Source organism: Anabrus simplex, chromosome 1, assembly GCF_040414725.1.
Source record: "Anabrus simplex isolate iqAnaSimp1 chromosome 1, ASM4041472v1, whole genome shotgun sequence".
Classification (NCBI taxonomy): domain Eukaryota; kingdom Metazoa; phylum Arthropoda; class Insecta; order Orthoptera; family Tettigoniidae; genus Anabrus; species Anabrus simplex.
In genome coordinates this window covers 289,090,203-289,112,998 of record NC_090265.1, presented here as the reverse complement: position 1 = coordinate 289,112,998, position 22,796 = coordinate 289,090,203, and the positions used below count along the sequence as shown (strand labels likewise).

The window sequence follows — 22,796 nt, the reverse complement described above, 5'->3', positions numbered from 1 at the left end:
GCAGATATGCTCATTTTAAAAATTCACCCCCCTCTCAACTGGTTTTTCCAAAAACAAAACAATACATATTTCTTTATTTTAAAAGATTAAAAATACCATTTCACACCTGTAATATGTTAAGTTTTTGAGATATACTGTAGATATGCTCATTTTAAAATTCACCCCCTCTTTCAGTTCCCCTTAAGTGGATTTTCCAAAAACAAATTGTATGTGTTTCTCTGCAGATTACAAATACCAATCTTCACGACTGTAACATTCTTATATTTCTGAGATATATTATAGATATAGTCTTTTTAAAATTAACCCCATTTGTCACGCCTGTTCAGCCCCATAAATTGGATTTTCAAAAAACAAATAAATACATGTTTCTTTATTTTTAAAGGAGATTCCAAATACCAATGTTTATGTCTGTAACTTCTTCAGTTTTTGAGATACCTCATAAAAGGTATTCAACCCCTTTTTCACCATTTTTCAAGCTCCTTAAGGCTATTTTCCAAAAACATTATTGTTTCTTTGGTTTTAAAGAAGATTCCAAATACCAATTTTTACATCTGTACACTTGTAAGTTTTTGAGATATATATATATATATATACTTATTTAAACAATTCACCCCCCCTTTAACTCCATTAGCGATGGAATATCCAAAAATCCTATCTTAATGAACACCTGCTCTCTATACAGTAAATGTATCCCCAAAATTTTGTTTCTTTATGTCCAGGAGTTTTGGCTTGGTGATGATGATGGGTCGGTTGGGACATGTTGTTTTATATACAGGGTTATTCACCTAAGATGTTACATAGAAATAACGTCTATACCATTAAAGATATCGGTATTCTATTTTCATATTCGTAAATGATACCCAGGGGCTTGTAAATTAATGTCCTACTTATTCCCATGGGGTGGTTAATAACCAAGATATTGATACTGACTCCATATTTTTAAAAGGAACGGCACAAGTACATACAGCGTGCCTAAAAGTACAACTGCGTACAAGTTCAAATATGTAAGTATTTTCAAAATCGGACAGTTACTTTTTGAGATATCAATAAAAACCACATTTGGGCTTTTGCATGCCCCATCAGACAGCATGCAGTCGGTCAAGGATGTATAGGCATGAAAGCTGTTTCCTGGCATTGATTTCAGCCACAGAGTGGATACCGGGTATGTACTGTAAACTATCGTACACATAATGTGATGTACCGGAACATACCCTGGGTGTGCAACGTTATTGTATGACTGGCGAACACACAACGGGGAAGGGAGATTAAAGTTTCTTTGTTTTGTTTTGAAATCCGTGTGTAACGGGTTGCGCTCAGTTTGGCATCTTTCCCCACGGATTGAAATGGGAAGGATTTGGAAAGGACGTTGGCCGTGGTCTATCTCAAAGGTACCAATTCGGTATTTGCCTGGTGTTGAACATGGGACACCATGAAAATCATTTTCAGGTTGAGCGAGGCAGGACTCGAACCCGAATGCACGCTACTACATTATTCATTTGCTTTTCTAGAAGGAGATCTTCAGGTGTTCTGTGTTATGTTTATTTCTCAATTCTCAGGTCATAGTTATTATTTTATTCCTTTCAAAAACATCAACCCTCCCTGTCGTGTTATGAGTTCGCCTGTCATACACACTTTGCAAACCCATCATATGTGTATGATATGCTTACATGCTTGGTATCCGTTCTGTGGCTGAAATCACACCCAGGAATCTGCTTGCGTGCCACTATGACCTTGCCCGACTTCACACTGTCTGATGCGGCATGCAAAACCGTGCATGCTCTTCTTATTGATATCTCAAAATACATATTTGAATTTGTCATTCCATTTAAAAATATGGAGTTACTATCAATATCTTGGATATTAATCACCCCATGGGAATACATAGCACATTATTTTACAAGCCTCTGGGTATCATTTACAAATATGAAAACAGAATACTGATATCTTTAATGGCTTAGACATTATATCTGTGTATCATATTAGGTGAATAACCCTGTATATAGATTTCACTGGTTAGTTCTTTGATCATAGCAATTATAAATGAGATGAACTATGTTCCTGCTACATATGGTACTGAAATAAGCACTTTCTTTACAGTGACTCTACCTCAGGAACTTGAACCAGTGGATTTTCATATAAAGTACACACCCCCACCTCCACCTGAACCTGGGCAACGTCGTCTTCCAGAAGAAATTGAGGCTGAACTGAAGAAACAGGAAGAACAGCTGGAGAAGCTTATTCTAGTCAATATAACGTATGTTCATCTACAATTCGTATATCAATTTCTATTGTGTAAGTGCTTACGTGTAATGTCAGCCATGTCCGTTGTCTGAAAGTTTTTATCAGGGTGGAAAAAACTGATTTCAGTAATAATAATAATAATAATAATAATAATAATAATAATAATAATAATAATAATAATAATAATAATAATAATAATAATAATAGGTTTCATAGTCGGTAGGAAGATTCTGGATTCAGTCATTAATTTCACTTCACCTAGTAGCCAGGTTTCAACACTCTCCTTCTGGCACAAACAAAGTTTACACTATCGTGAATGTTCATGCGCCATTCAATCAAGAGAATAAGAGAGACCCAGAAGGAACAGATAAATTCTGGGAAGATCTTGAAGATGTTCTCTGTGAGATCCCAGACAAACACACGATTATACTTCGTGGTGATTTCAATGCACAGCTGGGTAAAGAGAGAAAGTTCCAAAACAGTATCGAAAACTATCCGGCACACCAGAGGACAAACCGCAATGGAGAAAGGCTCATGGAGCTATGTAAGGCCTTTAAGTTGGTTATGAAATCTACAGCTTTCAAACACCTGCCCAGGAAGCAGAAGACTTGGACATCTCCGAATCTCAATCTCTGGGAGTTTCTAATTGACCACATCACAGTCTCCCGTAAAACTCAGAGAGAGATACTAAATGTGAAGTTTCTAAGGAATGCCAAGCTAGATTTGGATCACTATCTATCCAAAATCAATGTTAAACTGATTCCAAGAAACACCAGGATACCGGGTGAGTTGGCTGTGTGGTTAGGAGTGTGGAGCTGTGAGCTTGCATCCAGGAGATAGTAGGTTCGAATCCCACTGTCGGCAGCTCTGAAGATGGTTTACCGTGGTTTCCTTAATTAAGGTATGTGTACACCCAGAAATTGCCAAAAAGTCTCATTTTTTTCTATTTTGAATTTCACATTATCTGGATTCGTTATTTTATCAGCTTTAATTTGTTGTAAATTATATAACCCTATCTTAACTACTTTTTGAGATATTGACATTTATGTAAAATGCAGCACACTGAGTCACGCCCCCTTTTATGGACACAAGTGTATATAAGTTAATCTGGAAAGGACAACTGAATCAGAAAGCGATGGAAACAGCCAGAGGTTAGAATATTCTAAACGTGGTGCTAATAAAACCAAATAGCTCTATAGAGAATAGAGGTTAGAATATTCTAAATGTGGTGCTAATAAAACCAAATAGCTGTATAGAGAAACTTTTTTTTTGCTATTGGCTTTACGTTGCACCGACACATATAGGTCTTATGGAGATGATGGGACAGGAAAGGGCTAGGACTGGGAAGGAAGTGGCTGTGGCCTTAATTAAGGTGCAGCCCCATCATTTGCCTGGTGTGAAAATGGGAAACCACGGAAAACCATCTTCAGGGCTGCCGACAGTGGGGTTCAAACCCACTATCTCCCGAATACTGGATACTGGCCACACTTAAGCAACTGCTGCTATCGAGCTTGGTATATATATAGAGAGAGAAACTGAAGTGGTAGATGGTATAACTGATCCCAAAGCTTTTTTAGCTGTAGATAAAGCAAATGTGATAGAAAGGAAGGTTGTAAAAACAGAACTATTCAGCAGTGCCATACAGTATTGTGGATAACAAGCATGAGGGAGCTTTTGTAAAGTAATTATATTCAATGGAAAATTGTAAAGAAAAAATAGACAGCCTATGGAATGGGTTTAAGGCAATTGTTGAGCCATGTGAAAACAGGAATGTACCCTTTAAGAAGGTAAGGAATGATAAAGACTCAGAAAATAAAAGAGATTAAGAAGGAGGTGTATCTTAGAAAGAAATAGAGTTAGGAATGGTTGTGGAGGTGAAGAGAGATTGAAGGATCTAGGAATTTGAATTTAGCAAAACAGTCAGCTAAGAATAACATGATGATCAATTCTCTGCTCCAACAAGCCATGTGTGGGGTGTTTATATGCGTCTTTCAGTTCATCTCGTCCATACACTGCTTATTCTACTTTTTGCTGTCAATTTACATCATGCTTTTGGGTTTCTAATTGAAGCCATCCTTCTTATATGTCCATACCATCATAATCTGCTTAATTATAAGGTTTCTAACAGCCTCTTGTCTAATCCAAGTTGTTGTCGGATATACTCGTTCCTTATTTCATCTCTCTTTGGGTTTTGGAGATAAGAATGAACTTCATTTCAGTGGCCTGTAGGCAACTTTTTTCTGGTGTAGTCAACATTACTGTTTGTTGTCTGTACATTAGAATTGGTACAAGATATGTTTTGTACAGTGTGAGCTTGGAAGTTTGGGGGAAAGGTATCATCCGAAAATAGTTGACGAATGAAATGGTAGAATTTTGATGCAGCTTGTATCCTAGTGCCTATTTCTTGGTTTTTGGTATGGTCAGAAGAAACACAGGTTCCTAAGTATTTGAAGTTATTAATGATACCGAATTCTTAACCTGCGGTAACTCGCACAGTGGGGAAAAGACCACGTGCTGGCTCTTTTACTCTGCCATTGGTCGTGTGGTTGGCAGACCGGTCCCCTCCTCCATGATATCCATGGTGGGGGTATTACCAAGCAAATCTGCTGCTACAGCAGTCGCACAGTCACCAAGAGTCTTGTCTGGAGTGAAGACTACTAGACCGTGGTAGCACGTGCACGCTATCACAAAACGAATGTTGTAGTCTTTTGGACCATGTGTGAGTGCTCATGTGCTGTAATTTGTGTTACCAAGATGAACTCAACTGAACAAGGAAACATTCTCAGGTTGCTTAAAAGTGTTGAAAAAGAGGAGTAACATAATTAACAATTAGAAAGGGAACTAGGTGCAGTAAAAAGAAATCTGTTTGGTAATGAGGAAAATGAAAGTGATGAAGACTTGTATTTGAAGGAAGAGGCAGATAATGTAGAAGATGTTGTCGAGAATAATGACCATAACACTGACACCAAGGAATCTGCTGATTCTGAAGATGAAGAGATGAATGTCATAAGACACAGTACTGTATTCTCACTGTTCAGTATATACTTAGTACAGTACTGTGCTCTCACTGTTCAGTATAGTACCTAGTACAGCACTGTATTCTCACTGTTCAGTATATACTTAGTACAGTACTGTACTCTCACTGTTCAGTATAGTACCTAAGTACAGTACTGTACTCTCACGGTTCAGTATAGTACCTAGTACAGCACTGTATTCTCACTGTTCAGTATAGTACCTAGTACAGTACTATACTCTCACTGTTCAATATACAGGGTGAACCGAAATTCGCACACTCGGGTGTCACAGCGCGACTCCTCAGATGCCATTTATAAAAAAATGTCCCTCACAAAAGTTCATCCTGCAAGTATATCCGGCAGAAAAAGGACGTTGAAGAGTGACAATCTGGCAACACAGTAACCACAGGTAGGATAACTACCTCTGTCAGCGCACTTTTAGTCGTGCTATTGCTGCAGTGGATAGAGTTTTGGGTTAGCATGCAGGAGGTCGAGGGGTCGATCCTGGGTTGAGGCGTATGATTTTTATTTCGTAAATGTAGTCCAGGTCTTAATCGTCAACAGCCAACAAATTCACGCCCATGATGTGGAAAGGGCATCTTTCAAAGCTGACCAATGAAAACGATAGTTCGTCCATTTCTAGGATCGTAGAATGAAAGTGCAAATGGTTTCTAGGGGACCCGCTGCAATCGCTATTGACAATTAAGATGTCAGATACCATACTACCTGGACTACATTTACAAAATAAAAAACATACGACTCAACCCAAAATCGACCCCTCGACCTCCTGCATGCTAACCCACAACTCTATCCACTGCACCAACTGTACAGCACGACTAAAATATGCTGACAGAGGTAGTTACCGTACATGTGGTTACACTCTTCAACGTCCTTTTTCTGTCGGATATACTCGCAGGACGAACTTTTGTGATAGACAATTTTTTTATTGCTAGCATGTGAGGAGTCGCGCTGCGATGCCTGATTGCACGCATTTTGGTTCACTTTGTATACTTAGTACAATACTGTACTCTCACTGCTCAGCATATTACCTAGTACAGTACTGTACTATCAGTGTTCAGTATAGTACCTAGTACAGTACTGAACATTGTACTATGTAAAGATATTTAATTATCTTCTCTGTAAAATTGCAGTTTTATTTAACAGTTTTTTCCCCCAATATTCTTAGTTTCGTATGTTCATTTTAATTTCAGAAATTTAGTTTTATGTAGCGGTTTTTTCAATATACTTCATTGCTTATGTCCATTTTAATTTCAGAAATTGTTTAATGTATGTAGCATTGTTAATTTAGTTTGTATACTGATTAATCAAGAGCCTCCGTGGCTCAGATGGGAGTGCTTCGGCCTCTCACCACTGGATACAGTGGTTCATATCCTGGTCACTCTATGTAAGATTTGTGCTGGACAAAGCAGAGGCAGGACAGGTTTTTCTCCGGGTACTCCGGTTTTCCCTGTCATCTTTCATTCCAGCAACACTCTCCATTCTCATTTCATAGCATCTCTCAGTCATTCATAAATCAATTTGGGAGTGGTGACTCCATCGTACTAATAGCCTATATATGATTCATTCATTACATCCCTGACCTGGTCAATGACTGGAAAACAGGTTGTAGATTTTCATTCACTGATTAATCAAATTTGTGTTATTTTATTATGTTGCTTATGTTACTTTATTACATGTTGTGTGTTGTTATTTCAAATAAAACAATAACAATATAATTCAGTAAAATATGATAAAAGCATCAAAAGAAGCCTAAAACAAAACAAAAACTGTGACCTGTATTTGTAGTGTTTGATGAGGACTAAAAGAAGAATCACTGTTTCAGAATTTTGTTTGGCATTCTCTGAAGTTATTACTGTGTTATTTAATTTTGGAAATAGAAATTCTTGTTTTTCTTGTTTTATTATTTGGACTAATGAAGAAGAAAATTATTTATGTAACTTGAAGAAATTATGCATATAAGATTGACATCGGACTTAAAGTTTACTATGCTGTTTAAAATATTATTTTGGATTTACTGTAGAAAACAAATAATGAACATGTATGGACAATTTTGATTTAAAAACTGATAAGGTGAAATTTTATGTTTGTTTGAAGAGATTTTATATTGTGTAACAGGATGTTTTAATGGGGTAGGTAATTTGTGAAACACACTATTTTGTCATATGTCATTTGTGGTGAAATCTCAATTGCATCATTCTAGAACTTACTGGACTAAAAGCAGAGTGAGTTCTTATTGGCCAAAATAACAAAGTTTCTTATTGGTGAATGTGAGAGTCGCGACTGTATTCCCGTGCCCTAAATGATTATCTCCTGATTGCCCCATTTCCAGCTTCTGGCACCTTGGCCATAGTCAAGCTTGTTTCTTGTGTCTTTTATTCTGACCAGTGAAGAGAGCAGACGTCTTTACAACTGAGCTGCTCAGTGGCATGGTGTGCTTATTATTATTATTATCATCATCATCATCATCATCATCATCATCATTATTATTATTATTATTATTATTATTATTATTATTATTATTATTATTATTATTATTATTATTATTGGCTGCCACAAAGAAGATGCTTAGAAGTTATGCAGGGAGAATTGACGCCAGAAGGGATCGTGTCAGTAATGCTACGAAGTCAAGAATCTTGGGACCAAGTGGCAGTCTACATAGAAAATATTCTGTGTCAGAAGAAGAAGGACCTGGACGATTACGACAGACAGTAAAGCAGAAGAAGGAAGATGAAGCACAAGATGCATTAAGCATGACATCCGTCCTGAAGTAATGCGAGAGCGGTTTCCGGGGCGGAGATAATGTCGTGGGAAAAGGGAGTGTGGTTTTCAGTGGGTAAGAATCTCCACACACTTGTTGAGTGCGGACCCTCACAAGCGCCTTATGAAAGATTTTCCACACTCCCTCGCAAAAAATTATTATTATTATTATTATTATTATTATTATTATTATTATTATTATTATTATTATTATTATTATTATTATTATTATTATTATTATTATTATTATTATTATTATTATTATTATTATTTGTATGCGCTAAAGTGCTACAAAAACATTATAAAAAAGCAACAAATCAGTATTCAGTCCATTTGAAAGTGATATTTCACTTAAGCATAATTGTAGTCGTTAAGAACACGCGCGCAGCCTCATGTTAGAAGTCTGCGCATGAGTCCTTGCGAATTTGCACTTGCAGGTGGGCTGCTTCACGATTTAGACTCATCACTAAACCAACAGTTTTAGTTTGGCTGATGATCATTCCCATTCTTTCAAATTCATCTTGTCAAAAATCTAGTTTAACTTGAACTTCTGCTTCTGTCTCACCCCGTAGCATAACATCATCAGCAAATGCATTTGTTGTCTGATCTTTTCTTTTCACTGCTTTTATAACCTCATCGAAGAAGGGAAGTGTTGATAGACAACTTCCTTGTTGGACTCTGCTCTTGGTTCAAAACAACTTGACCTGCCTCATTGAATTTGCAATTCTTTTTTTGTCTCTCAATATTGTTCTTTTACTCAGGCTATAATCTCATCTGGCACTTCTTTACATCTCAGACATTCCCCTTTGTTCTTAGGTGGTACATGATCATTAGAGATGAGAATTATAGGCACTAAAACAGTTAATATAGGCAGGTTATATAGGCTCTTAAATTAGCCAAAATAGGCATGTAAATAGGCACTAACGTATAAAATAGGCAACAAAATTGGCATGAAAAAATACTTAATAACACACTCAGTTACTATAAAAGGAATTTACAACAAGCAACTTTTCAATGTTATCCGGAAACAATCTTGTTCTCCTGTCGGGCAGAATATTTTGTACTGAGAGAAAGATCTCTCAACATCATTTTATTATTACAACTTCCCCCATGCAGAGGTTGCCACAAGGACAAAGTATGTCGACTACACAGTATTTTGTCTTCTAAGTTACTGTTGACTTTGCTAGTGTGCCAGGTAGAAGATTCCCCAAAAGGCTCAGGAATAGATTTGCAATACGGTTCGTCAGATGTTATATAGATGATTGCGGAGTATGGTCACTGAACCTCGTATTGCGGTGATAGCGATGTCGTGGAGTCGTGTCCGGCTGAGACCGAGAGAATCCCATAGCTGTACAAGAAATTTAGGGATTGTGCCTCGAGCTCCGATCATGAGTCCATGGACGGAAATATTGTCTAGGTGATATTTATCTTTATAGTAGTTTACAGTTGGCTGGTAAATTGACTTCTTTTCGGCGTCCACCTCTTCGGCCTGGCTAACGTGCGACTCGAAGCGTATTGTGGGATCTAAGATTAGTCCTTGCTTGCTAGCTGGTTGAAAGGCTATCATGTCAATACGTCTGTTACTCCCGTCGGTAGCTAGGCCAGAGACCTCTTCGTGCACCGTGAAACCGTGATCCCTCAGCGAGGTCGCAATCATGTGTCGTATTGTATGATGGCGGGAATTTCTCAATACCTCCCCATGAGGGCAGGCTCCCAGGACATGGGCAAGGGTTTTGTGCTCTCTGTGGCAACGCCGACAGAGGGTGTTGTCCTGGGACCTTCCTGGCACGGAGCGAACGGCGCACACGTTCGCTGTCATCTTGATGGCCTCTCTCCATTCCGCACAGGATAAGCCTCGGTGATCTCTTATCCATTTGTTCGCTGGCGTGTATTCCTGGAAGAGTCCGACGCCCTTTCCTTTGTGCGGCAACTTCGTCCATGACTGAACTTCTCTGTCTCGTAGTGTCTGTCGGACCTTCCTTACGTTGGGAAGATAAGGAAGTGATTGGACAAAATTTCAATGAAGCCACTTCATCTGGTTTAAGTTCAACTGCTTCATTTACCTCACCTCGTACCACCCTGGCTAATTTTACTGCCACTTTCCATCATGGATTCTGCTGACAGCGGCTACCTTCCCAGAGGTACAGTCAAAACTTCTCCTGACTTCTTCCACAACCCTAAATGACTCCACCAGGGGGAAGTCACTCTTCTCCAACTCGGTGATTGCTCCCGGCAGCTTGTTGAAGTGTGAAGATGCTCCAGTTTATGCAGAGAGATATTAGCTCCCACCATTGCAGTGCATAGGTCTATAGAAAATTGTTGTTGATTGATGTTCACAGTGGACTGGTAGAAAAGGTGCAATCCACTTTCTGTACTCATGTCAAATGCATCGCAGTATTTCTCTATGTTGATCTATATGGTATCTTTTCACATTTGATCTGATAAACAATAAAATTGACTTAAATTACAATGTTCATATGTCTTAAATTTATACAGCTGGGCTAATTGGCAGTAATGCTTAGTATAACCATGCCTTTGTTTCATGAAAAAGAGAAAGACTATTAGAGGCAATATTTCTAGACTTACAAAACTTTAAAGTAGGGACAAGATGCCATAGGTACGACATCGTAATTGGTGTAAAACCTTCATTTAGTATGTTTAATATATTTTAATTATAGTTTATTTAATGCTAAATTATCTTTTATTAAAGGTTAAACATGACTAGTACATGGTTTCTCTGTAAATATGTAGTATAAAATTGTATAACCTCAAATACGAATTATGTATACGTTTAACCTCAAAATCTAGAGTCGAAAGCAGTAGAAAATTCCATTATGTCAAAAACATATCAGATGTCAATCATTATAGATGGTTGATCGAGTAGTATAAATATTGAGCCGTCAGTCAGTGAAGTCAGTTCTAAGTTCGCAGTTCTTAGTTCTTGGGACTCAGGCAAGTAATGGACTGGGAGTGACTGTTGGGCTCCGAGGTGGAGTCTGAGTATTGGACTCAAGTGAGTGAGGCGGTGAATTCAAGGGAGAGTATGTTATAGTGTGCGCGTCAGCGTTGTTGATATCTGTACTTGTCAGAATCGACTTCAGGGTACTCCGCTATTGAGTGTTGTATATAGTGTCATTTGCTACTGTGTATAGTTGTGTGTTGCAACATGCAGTGTAAATAAAGTAATTTATACAACAAAGTGAACGTGTTCTCGTGTGATATTTAGTATGTTAAATTAAATCGCATCGCAGAACGATAAAGAGAATTCATAATTTACATGGAAATATGTCCTCAAAAATGTTCAGTTATAATCTGGCAGTTTCCTGTCGAGTTCACTTGGTGAGAAAACAATTAAAATGACATCAAACGATACCTGAGGAGCGTAGAGATCCTTCCTATATGCTTGCCAAAGACTCACCAAGCTGCCCCTAGCAGTATTCTTATCTTCTTCTTATTTTCCTACCGCTTTTCCCCACACCTGTGGGGTTGTGGATGCGAACTGTGTCGCACATGTGGATTTGGTCCTGTTTTACGGCCGGATGCCCTTCCTGATGCCAACCCTATATGGAGGGATGTAATCACTATTGCGTGATTCTGTGGTGGTTGGTAGTGTGGTATGTTGTCTTAATATGATGAGGAGAGTGTTGGGACGGACACATACACCCAGTCCCCGAGCCAGAAGATTAATCAGAAGCAATTAAAATCCCCGATCCAGCCGGGAATCGAACCCGGGACCCTCTGAACTGAAGGCCAGTACACTGACCATTCAGCCAATGAGTCGGACCAGTTTACTTATATAGAACAATTAAAATGGAGGCACTATAAATCTCAGACCTATGAACATTTTATATGTTGCTATTCGCTGGCTTTGGTCAGCCGGGTCAGCTGTCATGGTCATGAAGATTATTTTCTGTTGCCTGCAATAGATCCTGCATCATGTGTGTCCACAAGGCTGCCACCCTCGTTGAAAATGAGAAAACTGCGTGTTTTGAAATTGTCGTGGCATGCGCCCATAACCTTACTTTTTGTCACAGTTTTGCAAGACTCTAAGTGGAATGCTTGAACTTACACACCCCAGACTCTCTTTGCTTATTCCCTGCACCAGCACAACGGTTACTAACTGGACCTCATCACACCAGACCAAAGGTCTTTTCACTGGCCTGGTCTTGTAAAGATAGTCTTTGCAGCCTTGTAAAACACGCTGTGACATCATCCAAGCCATGATATATGTCCAACCTCTGTGAAATCGTCCTAGCTGCACCACATTCGATCTTCAACCTATGTTTCGCGAAGGGTTTGGGAAAGCATAATAGAGTTCACTGTAGCCTACACACAGCATTGGTGAAAGTTATTATGAATTCTTAAAATTACATTTCAGTTGTAGTCCACTTTTACGGTGTAGTTGTTAGCGTGATTAGCCGCCACTCACAGAGGCCCGGGTTCGAATCCCGGCTCTGCCACGGAATTTGAAAAGTGGCACGATAGTTGGAACGGGGAGGTAGAGGTGGGGATAGAGCAGGGCCTCTCAGGGTGCATGCGCTTGGTGCATGCATTGTGCACGGTGCAAAAGATGACTTCGCTTGGTTGACCAGAGTGCAGACCCCCACTCCTCGATTTGGAGCAATAGCGCTGACTCTCTTTTTCCCCATGCCTGACTCCCTCGCTCCCCCTGTCTCCCTCCTCCTCACTTGCTCTGTAGCGTTCCAAATCCAAGCTGAGTTGAGCCAAGCTTAGCCGAGTAGCCCAGAGGCGAAGCGTTGGTCCGAGCCGAACCGAGTGGGACCGATGCACTGTGCACAGGAACTCTGCACCGTTGTTTGTGCATGTGCGATTTTGGGTGTTTGAGAGGCCATGGCGTAGAGGTTTGATTCCCACCTCAGCCATCCTCAAAGTGGTTTTCTGTGGTTTCCCACTTCTCTTTCAGGAAAATGCTGGGATGGTACCTAACTTAAAGATGCAGCCATATCCTTCCCTCTTCTTTGCCTGTTCCTTCCAGTGTTCCCATGTCTTCTCAAGGCCCCTGTTCAGCATAGAAGGTGAGGTCGTCTGGGCGAGGTATCAGTCCTCCTCTCCGGTTGTATCCCCGACCCAAAGTGTCACGGTCCAGGACACTGCCCTTGAGATGGTAGAGGTGGAATCCTTTGCTGAGTCAGAGAGAAAACCTACCCTGGAGGGTAAACGATTAAGAAAGAAAGAAAGAAAGAAAGAAAGAAAGAAAGAAAGAAAGAAAGAAAATATTTCAGCTGTAATCTCTATTTTCACAGGAAATGAATCAGAGTTCAAATTCCAATTTTTAATTTTCATCCATGCTGTGACAAGAGACCACCAGCGTTCTAACTCCTCGTTCAATAATTAAATGATTATTTACATTTTAGCAATATCAATTATTGAAAGTTCACGACAAATACAGCATTGCAACAAGACAACTTTCCACAATACATAAATGAATAGGCCCATAAATGCTACACCTCCCCTGTGAACCACGTGACCTTGCCGCGGTGGGGAGGCTTGCGTGTCCCAATGAAGCAGATAGCCGAGCCGCAGGTGCAACCATATCGGATGGGCATCTGTTGAGAGACCAGACTAAGGAATGGTTCATCGAATGGGGGATAGCAGCCTTTCGAAAGTTGCAAGGGCGACAGTCTAGATGATTGACTGATATGGCCTTGTAATAACACTCAACGTGGCTTAGCTGTGTTGATACTGCTACACGGCTGAAAGCAACGGGAAACTACAGCCATAACTAACTCCCGAGGACATGCAGCTCTCTCTGTATGAATGATGTACTGATGATGGCTTCCTCCCGGGTAAAATATTCTGGAGGTAAACTAGTCCCCCATTCAGATCTCTGGGTGGGGACTACACGAGAGGGGGCGATCATCAGGAAGACGGATACTGACATTCTGCGAGTCGGAGCGTGGAATGTAAGAAGTTTGAATTGTTGTGGTAGGTTAGAGAATCTGAAAAGAGAGATGGATAGACTAAATTTAGATGTAGTTGGTATAAGTGAAGTACATTGGCAGGAAGAACGGGATTTTTGGTCAGGCGACTACCAAATTAACACAAAATCAAACAGGGGTAATGCAGGAGTTGGTTTATAATGAACAAGAAAATAGGGCAGCGGGTAAGCTACTACGGCCAGCATAGTGAAAGAATTATTGTCGTCAAGATAGACACCAAACCAATGCCCACCACTTTTACCTCCAAGACCCGTCAATGTACCTGCTAAGGATATTTGTTCTCAGCTACGTCGAACCATCTTGGCTTTCTGGGTATCGGAGTGGCTAGATATCCGAACTCCCAACAAGCTGAGAGCAATTAAGAAGACAACTACCGTGTGGCGGTCCTCTTTCCGACCTTCATGGAGAGAGGCCATAGTACTGTGCAGGCTGAGGATAGGTCATTTACGATCCACGCACTCTTATCTCCTAAAGAGGGAAGACCCCCAGTGTGTTCTTGTGGTGCCGAATTCACCGTGGCCCACATCCTCACAGAGTGCGCCGATCTCTCTGGCCTAAGACGGAGCCTCGGCCTGCAGGAAACACTCGAACGCATACTAGCCAATGACGCGACTACTGCTGATCTCGTCATCCGCTTTATGTGCGACAGTGGACTTATCAAGGGTATGTAAATTACAAGTGTACTGTTACTCAGGGAACGTACGTTCCCTTTTGATACGTTAGTAATCCTTTCGGCCTAGTTTTATAATTATTTTTTGTTTTATTTTGTACTGCGTTTCCAAATTCCTTTGTTGAATAAATAATTTTGTTTTATATTTTAAATTTCTTTTCCACTTATTTGTTCAGAGAGGATGATTACCTCGTTGCACTTCCTCTTAAAACAAAAATCACCACCACCACCACCACCACCACCACCACCACCACCACCACAATAGTGCAGGTCTATATGCCTACTAGTTCAGTGGATGATGAGGAAATCAAAAGAATATATGAAGAGATAGAAGATTTAATACAATATATAAAAGGTGACAAGAATCTAATTGTGATGGGAGACTGGAATGCAGTGGTAGGCCAAGGAAGAGAAGATAATACAGTAGGAGAATTCGGATTGGGACAAAGGAACGAAAGAGGAAGTCGGCTGGTTGAATTCTGCACTGATCATAATTTAGTCCTTGCCGATACTTGGTTCAAACACCACAAACGATGGCTGTATACGTGGACGAGACCTGGAGACACAGGAAGGTATCAAATAGACTTTATTATGATTCGGCAGAGATTCAGAAACCAGATGTTGGATTGCAGAACTTTCCCAGGAGCAGACGTGGACTCTGACCACAACTTGTTGGTCAGAAAATGCCATCTGAAGTTGAACAAATTGAAGAAAGGAAAGAATGCAAAAAGATGGGATCTAGACAGGCTGAAAGAAAAGGTTGTGAGGGATTGTTTCAAGGAACATGTTTCACAAGGGCTAAATGAAAAGGCTGAAGGAAATACAATAGAGGAAGAGTGGATAGTCATGAAAAATGAAGTCAGTAGGGCTGCTGAAGAAATGTTAGGAAGGAAGAAAAGATCAACTAAGAATCAGTGGATGACTCAGGAGATATTAGACCTGATTGATGAATGACAAAAATACAAGAATGCTGGAAATGAAGAGGGCAGAAAAGAATACAGGTGATTAAAGAATCAAGTGGATAGAAAGTGCAAGGTAACTAAGGAAGAATGGCTGAAGGAGAAGTGCAAGGATGTCAAAGGTTGTATGGTCCTAGGAAAGGTAGATGCTGCATACAGGAAAATCAAGGAAACCTTTGGAGAAAGGAAATCTAGGTGTATGAATATTAAGAGCTTAGATGGAAAGCCACTTCTAGGGAAAGAAGACAAAGCAAAAAGATGGCAAGAACATATCCAACAGTTGTATCAAGGTAAAGGTGTATATAATTTGATTCTCGAACAAGAAGAGGCTGTTGATGCTGATGAAATGGGAGACCCAACTTTGAGGTCAGAGTTTGACAGAGCTGTGAGTGACCTAAATAGGAACAAGTCACCTGGAATTGATGACATTCACTCTGAATTACTGACTGCCTTAGGAGAAACCAGCATGGTAAGGTTATTCCATTTAGTGTGTAAGATGTACGAGACAGGAGAAGTCCCATCCGATTTTCGGCAGAATGTTGTTATACCTATTCCCAAGAAAGCCGATGCTGACAGGTGTGAAAACGACCGCACCATTAGTTTAGTATCTCATGCCTGCAAAATTTTAACATGTATTATTTACAGAAGAATGGAAAAACAAGTTGAAGCTGAGTTGGGAAAAGATCAATTTGGCTTCAAAAGAAATGTAGGAACATGTGAAGCAATCCTGACTTTACGTCTGATCTTAGAGGATCAAATCAAGAAGGACAAGCCCATGTACATGGCATTCATAGATCTAGAAAAGACATTCGATAATGTTGAATGGACCAAGCTATTTTTAAGATTCTGAAGGTGATTGGGATCAGATACCGAGAACGAAGAATTATCTAAAATCTGTATAAAAATCAGTCTGCAGTGATAAGAACCGAGGGCTTTGAAAAGGAAGCAGCAATCTAGAAAGGAGTGAGGCAAGGCTGCAGTTTGTCCCTCCTCCTTTTCAATGTTTACATAGAACAGGCAGTAAAGGAAATCAAAGAGGAATTTGGAAAGGGAATCACAATGCAAGGAGAGGAAATCAAAACCTTGAGATTTGCCGATGATATTGTTATTTTATTTGAGACTGTAGAGGATCTCGAGAAACTACTGAATGGTATGGACGAAGTCTTGGGTAAGGAGTACAAGATGAAAATAAATGTCCAAAACAAAAGTAATGGAGTGCGGTCGAACAAAGGCAGGTGATGCAGGAAATATTAGATTAGGAAATGAAGTCTTAAAGGAAGTGTATGTGTATTGTTACTTGAGTAGTAAATTAAGTAACGATGGCAGAAGTAAGGAGGACATAAGATGCAGACTAGCACAAGGAAGGAAGAGCTTTCTTAAGAAAAGAAATTTTCTCACTTCAAACATTGATATAGGAATTAGAAAGATGTTTTTGAAGACTTTTGTGTGGAGCTTGGCATTGTATGGAAGTGAAACATGGATGATAACCAGCTCAGAAAGAAAGGGAATAAAAGCTTTTGAAATGTGGTGTTACAGAAGAATGCTGAAGATGACATGGATAGATCGAATCACGAATGAAGAGATACTGAATCGAATTTGTGAGAGGAGATCGATTTGGCTAAATTTGACGAGAAGAAGAGATAGAATGACAGGACACATCTTAAGACACCCAGGACTTGTTCAGTTGGTTTTTGAAGGAAGTGCAGGTGGTAAGAACGTTAGGGGTAGACCAAGATATGAATATGACAAGCAGATTAGAGGAGATGTAGGATGCAATAGTTACATAGAAATGAAAAGGTTAGCACATGATAGGGTGGCATGGAGAGCTGCATCAAACCAGTTTGTGGACTGATGACTCAAACAACAACAACAACAACAACAAATGCTAAGATGAAATGCGATCATAGTTCATTTACAAAAAATAAAGATAAATGGAACAAACAAACCTCCTTACAGCAAGCTTGGCAGAAGACTTCCCTTCCATCCGTAGTGAAATTGGGATCCTCTGTGAGATCCACCGCTTCAGCCAGTAGGGCGATGATTTTTCTTTGCAATTGCAATTTTTTTTATGTCACGCCGACATAGATAGGTTTTATGGTGGTGATGGACTGGGAAAGACCTAGGAGTGGGAAGGAGGTGATCGTGGCCTTAATAAAGGTACAGCCTCAGCATTTGCCTGGTGTAAAAATGGGAAACCACAGAAAACCATCTTCAGGGCTGCTGACAGTGGGGCTCGAACCCACTATCTCCCGGATGAAAGCTCACAGCTGCACCCCTAAGCGCACAGCCAACTTGCCCGGTGATTTTTCTTTGGGCATTGCCACAGACACACTTCTTCTTCACAATAAATCACAATACATTCTGAAGATAAAGTGTATGCATACAACAGTTCACATCAAGAAGGAGGAATAAGGGATATGTGTTGTGCAACGTAGTTTGACGTTAATTGGTTCTCACATATGTCTTAGAAGGCTGGAAGGGTTAAAGGCTTCGAGGTCAAATTATTCTTTGTTTCTCCTGATGGAAATTTCCTGAGGACTATTTCTGGTGACTTCCAAGAATTGCCATTTTTGTTCGTGGGGAGATAATACTGTCAAGCACATCAGTTACAATATAATGCACTGGATGAAAATCAGCTTCAATAGATTCAAAAGGCATCAAGTAGGCAATTATATTCCAAATAGGCATTTATAGGCACAATAAAACCAATGAAATCTAGCTTAAAGGACCCTAAAATGGGTTTATATCTCAAAAGCCTACATTTCTGAACACAGAAATAAAATAGTCAAATAGGCAAATTCCCATCTCTAATGATCACATAACTTCTCAATATCCAAGAATACAACTATAACCGTTTTATTCTTATCTGGATATTTTTCAAAGAGCATTCTTGTTGGAAAAATGAACGTTAGCATTGATCTGTTTGTTCTAAATCCATGTTGTCCTTCCTCAAGTTTAGGTTCAACAAATTTTCTCAATTTTTTTCTCCAGGATGGACTCATATATTTTTCACCGATGAGATAGAAGGGTTACAATTCTTTTGGTCACCTTTCTTAAATAGTGGAATGATCATGCCTTGCCTCCAATCACTGGAGATTTCATTTTCTTCCCTAACTTTATTCAGTACTCTATACAACCATTGCATTCCAGGTTTTCCAAGTGCTTTGATCATATCCACACTGAACTCATCTAGCCAGTCCTGCAGACTTGTTGTTTTCCATTTTACATATTCCTGTCACCACTTCCAGCCAGGTCAACCTTCCAGTATTATTGCTTATAGGATTTGCAGGATCATCTTGTGGGTCATTTATTGTATAACAGTTCAGTAAGTATAATTTCCTTTGTTTTTAACAGTGCTATACAGTAGCTTGTTGTGTTTGGATTGCCCAATTCTGTTGGTAAGAATAATTGGAAATGTATGTATAGGTATTGTGAGGCACAGACAGGTTCGAGGAAGGATATTCCAGGAATCATTAATGAACAAAAGGAGTGTACAGTACATGTAAATATTTACAGAAGGCAAAAGTATTTAGTCTGCAGTATGTAAAGATATTTGTACAAAAGAATAATGTCCAAATAGAGTTTTAAAATTTATCTTTTATGATAGATATTTACAGAAATGATACAGAAGTTGAAAGCTAAAAAATCAGCTGCAATTGATAAGATTTCTGGGGATATACTAAAGGCGATGGGTTCGGATATACAGTAGTATCTTGAAGTACTTATTTGATTACTATTTCCATGTAGGAGCTATACCAAATGAATGGAGAGTTGCTATAGTAGCCTCGCTGAGCAAAGGAAAGAGTAATATACATAAATTTGATAATTACAGACCATTCAGCTTGACTTGTGTTGGATGTATGCTTTGGAAAAGCATTTTTTCTGGTTATACAGAGACCACCACACAAGTTTACAACAAACTCAAGTAAGCATGCACATCGAGCTGACAGGAAGGTCAGGCTATATACCCCACTCAAGGCATGAGCAAAGAGCTACCTGGTGGGAGACAACAGCTACTTTGTACCATCTCTGTCCTGTAAGGCTCAGACATTATCTGTACTTGAGTTAGTGAGACATGTGATTTACTTGATATGCTCAGTGATTGGGGTTATAAAATTCACAGTAACAATTATCAATCATGGTTAAGTACATCACTGGGCAACGAGTGTTTCTTTTTGAAACATATCTTTTAAAACAGAAATCATATGATAAGTTTGTGCGGAAGTATTGCAAATGATTTCTGGAAAGTTCTATACCATTAAATTCATATGTCTGTATTTTTTGGAAAAAGGTACATAACTGGATCCCATCTTAAACACAAAATCTTATTAAAAGAAGAGGGTCTTAACTGATGAAAAACTTGAAGATATACAAGCGAGTCTTCAGGTTAGCCCTTAGCATAGGAGTGAGGTATCTTGCCTACTTCAGTGATGAAAGGACTTACAATTCAGACATTTTTTACCCTATAAGGTTTTGGTAGTGTACAAGTGAAATGCTGCAGATCCTGTCGCTTGTGTTAACTTCTGCCAGTGGGTGCTGCATTCCATGCATGACGGAGATTTAGATCTTTTGCTTTTCATCATGTCTGATGAAGTTTAGTTTGACTTCATTGGGCACAGTAATTCTCAGAGCACTTGATTACTGGGGCACTGAAAATCCCCATGTGATGTACAAGATAAAAGCAAAAGCAAAGTCATCTCCCTACAGGCCATGAAGGCCCTTGGAGGGGTGGAAGGTAAAGGCTTCCACTATCCGTAACCTCGGCACTTGATGGGGTAGAGTGGTTAGCTCTACGCCCGGCCGCCTTTGCCCCCAGGAATTACCCTGGTACTCATTTTTGGTGTAGGCTGAGTGAACCTCAGGGCCATATGCACCTCCGGAAGTGGAAATCTCATTTCTTAAATTTTTCGACTTCCTGACGGGGATTCGAACCCACGTCCTTCCGGGCGAGCCGAGCACGCCTTTACCGCCTCGGCCAGGCAGCCCCTGTGATGTACAAGATACCTCTTCAAAACATGAAAGTGGGTGTTTGGTGTGCAGTTAGTGGACACAAAAAAATTGGACCCCTAGTCTTTTTTACAAAAATATGACCTGCCAACAATATCTGGACATCACTTCTATAACATACTGACTGAGAAAGAGAGAGAATGTATCTACTTTTAGCAAGATGATGCTATGACCCACAGTGCACTACTTCTATGGCTGCAAAATAGAAAAGAATTTGGTGACCAGATAATTAGCAGGCAATTATGCCTACCTCTTTCTCTAGATCTCAGTATGTATGACTTTTATTTGTCTGTAAATTTGAAACAGGAAATCTACCAAAACAATCCATGTATAGTACAGCTGAAACCCTGCAAAGCGAAATTTGAAGAGTGATTAGTGGAATAACAGAAGATGAATTATGATGCATGTTGCAGAATTTCCTTCAAAGATGCCAGATCTGCTAAATAAAAATGGTAGTAATTTTTGGCAGTTGCAATGACATTAAAGTAAGAAAAGGGAAATAATTGCCTGTTTTTCATTTTTCCCATTTTTAATGATAATGTGCCTGTTTCCTAATTCCTTCTCATTGAAGAGAACAGCGGATGTCTCCAGCAGGAAGGACCAGTAGGGTTCTGGGGGAATACAGTCTGTCTTTCCCTTCAGCTTGCTATGCACCTCTCTCTTGAGTTTGCCATAAGCTATTGTTTGGGGGTCACTGTATGAGACATGTTCACAATATTACTATACTGCAGGACAAGAAATTGCTGGCCTCTCGGTCATGCACAGGCAGTGCATTGCTTTCTTGCTGGGCACCCTCTTTCCCTCTGCTGTTGTATATTACATTACAATATTTCATAATTTTTGTCCAAAGTCTGTGATACAAAATTAAAAGCTACATAAAATATGTACATACATACGTGTATGCATGTACTCATATAGGCAGAAACAGGTGCTAGAAGGGAAATTCTAGTGATCATTAATGAATAAGGGGAGTGTATATGTGAAGGCAGAAGTATTCAGTCAGCAGTATGTAAAGATAGTTGGATGTAAGAATAGTGTCCAGATAAAGTAGGTGACTAATACTGGAGAAGTACTGAAATTTATGTACGATAATGAAGACATTTGTTAGCCTCCGTGGCTCAGGCAACAGCGTGCCAGCCTTTAACTACTGAGTTTCGTGGTTCAAATCTCAGTCATTCCATGTGAAATTTGTGTTGGACAAAGCAGAGGTGGGGCAGGTTTTTCTCCAGGCACTCTGGTTTTCCCTGTCATCTTTCATTCCAGCAATACTCTCCAATATCATTTCATTTCATCTGTCAATTGTTAATCATTGCCCCAGGGAGTGCAACAGGCTTCACCAGCTGGCAAAAGTCCTATCCTCACTGCTAGATGGCAGCTTCATTCATTCCATTCCTGATCCAGTCAACAGGCTGTGCATTTTCATTTTCAGTTCAATGAAGACATTTATTAAAGGATACAAAAATTCATTATCCATCATATTTTCCCACTGTTCCTCATTTTTAGCCATCCTGCCCCTCTTTTTACATCTTGGGATTTGGCCATCCTATGGATAATATTATTAGTTGATGATTGTGCTTTGGGACAAAAGCTTTGATGCAGTAAATAAAAAGTATTGAGAAAGTAAGGTAGTATTGATAATAAAAGGACAGGGCTAAGCAAAATATGGAGACTATGGAACATGGCTGTACCAATAAGTAGTAACAATCAGAGACAAAATTATTGCTGTTGAGTAATAGGAGAGTTCATGATTGAACAGAGAAATATGCTGGAGGACACAATTTAGGAGTGCATTTTATCACAAAGTTTAACAGCTACTGCTACTATTACTACTACTACTTGCAAGTATTTTGATTTGATGCCACTTCGACTACCTGGGTGTCAATTTAGATATTCCATTTACTCTACCAGATGGCACGGAAACAGACTTCTATTGGACAATCCATGGCAGAGTTTTATTTAATTTTTTGGATAAACACTAAAATGTGTCACCAGAGATCTTTTGCGTCCCGACATCAAACATTACGGCGTAGTGAATGAACTGTTTTTCAACTTCAGAAACCCAACTCTCTCTCTCAGGTTTGAATCCACAATCATTGATCGAGATTCCAACACTCTACCACTGATCAACAAAGGCAGTTATCACAAATTTCACTTTAAGTCACTGAGA

The 22,796-nt window shown here is 39.6% G+C and overlaps 2 protein-coding genes across 2 annotated transcripts in view; one reads left to right on the top strand and one right to left on the bottom strand.

The window, feature by feature from the left end:
• The window catches only part of LOC136864159 (dynein axonemal intermediate chain 7), a 658,911-nt gene that overhangs the window by 394,846 nt on the left and 241,269 nt on the right, over window positions 1-22,796 (top strand). The window contains exon 10 of the mRNA XM_068226132.1: window positions 2,098-2,254. Coding sequence (XP_068082233.1) covers window positions 2,098-2,254 — 157 coding nt within the window. The remainder of the gene's footprint in view (window positions 1-2,097; window positions 2,255-22,796) is intronic.
• Window positions 1-22,796, bottom strand: part of LOC136856716 (toll-like receptor 13) — a 222,203-nt gene that overhangs the window by 161,142 nt on the left and 38,265 nt on the right. The gene's annotated exons all lie outside the window — the stretch shown is intronic.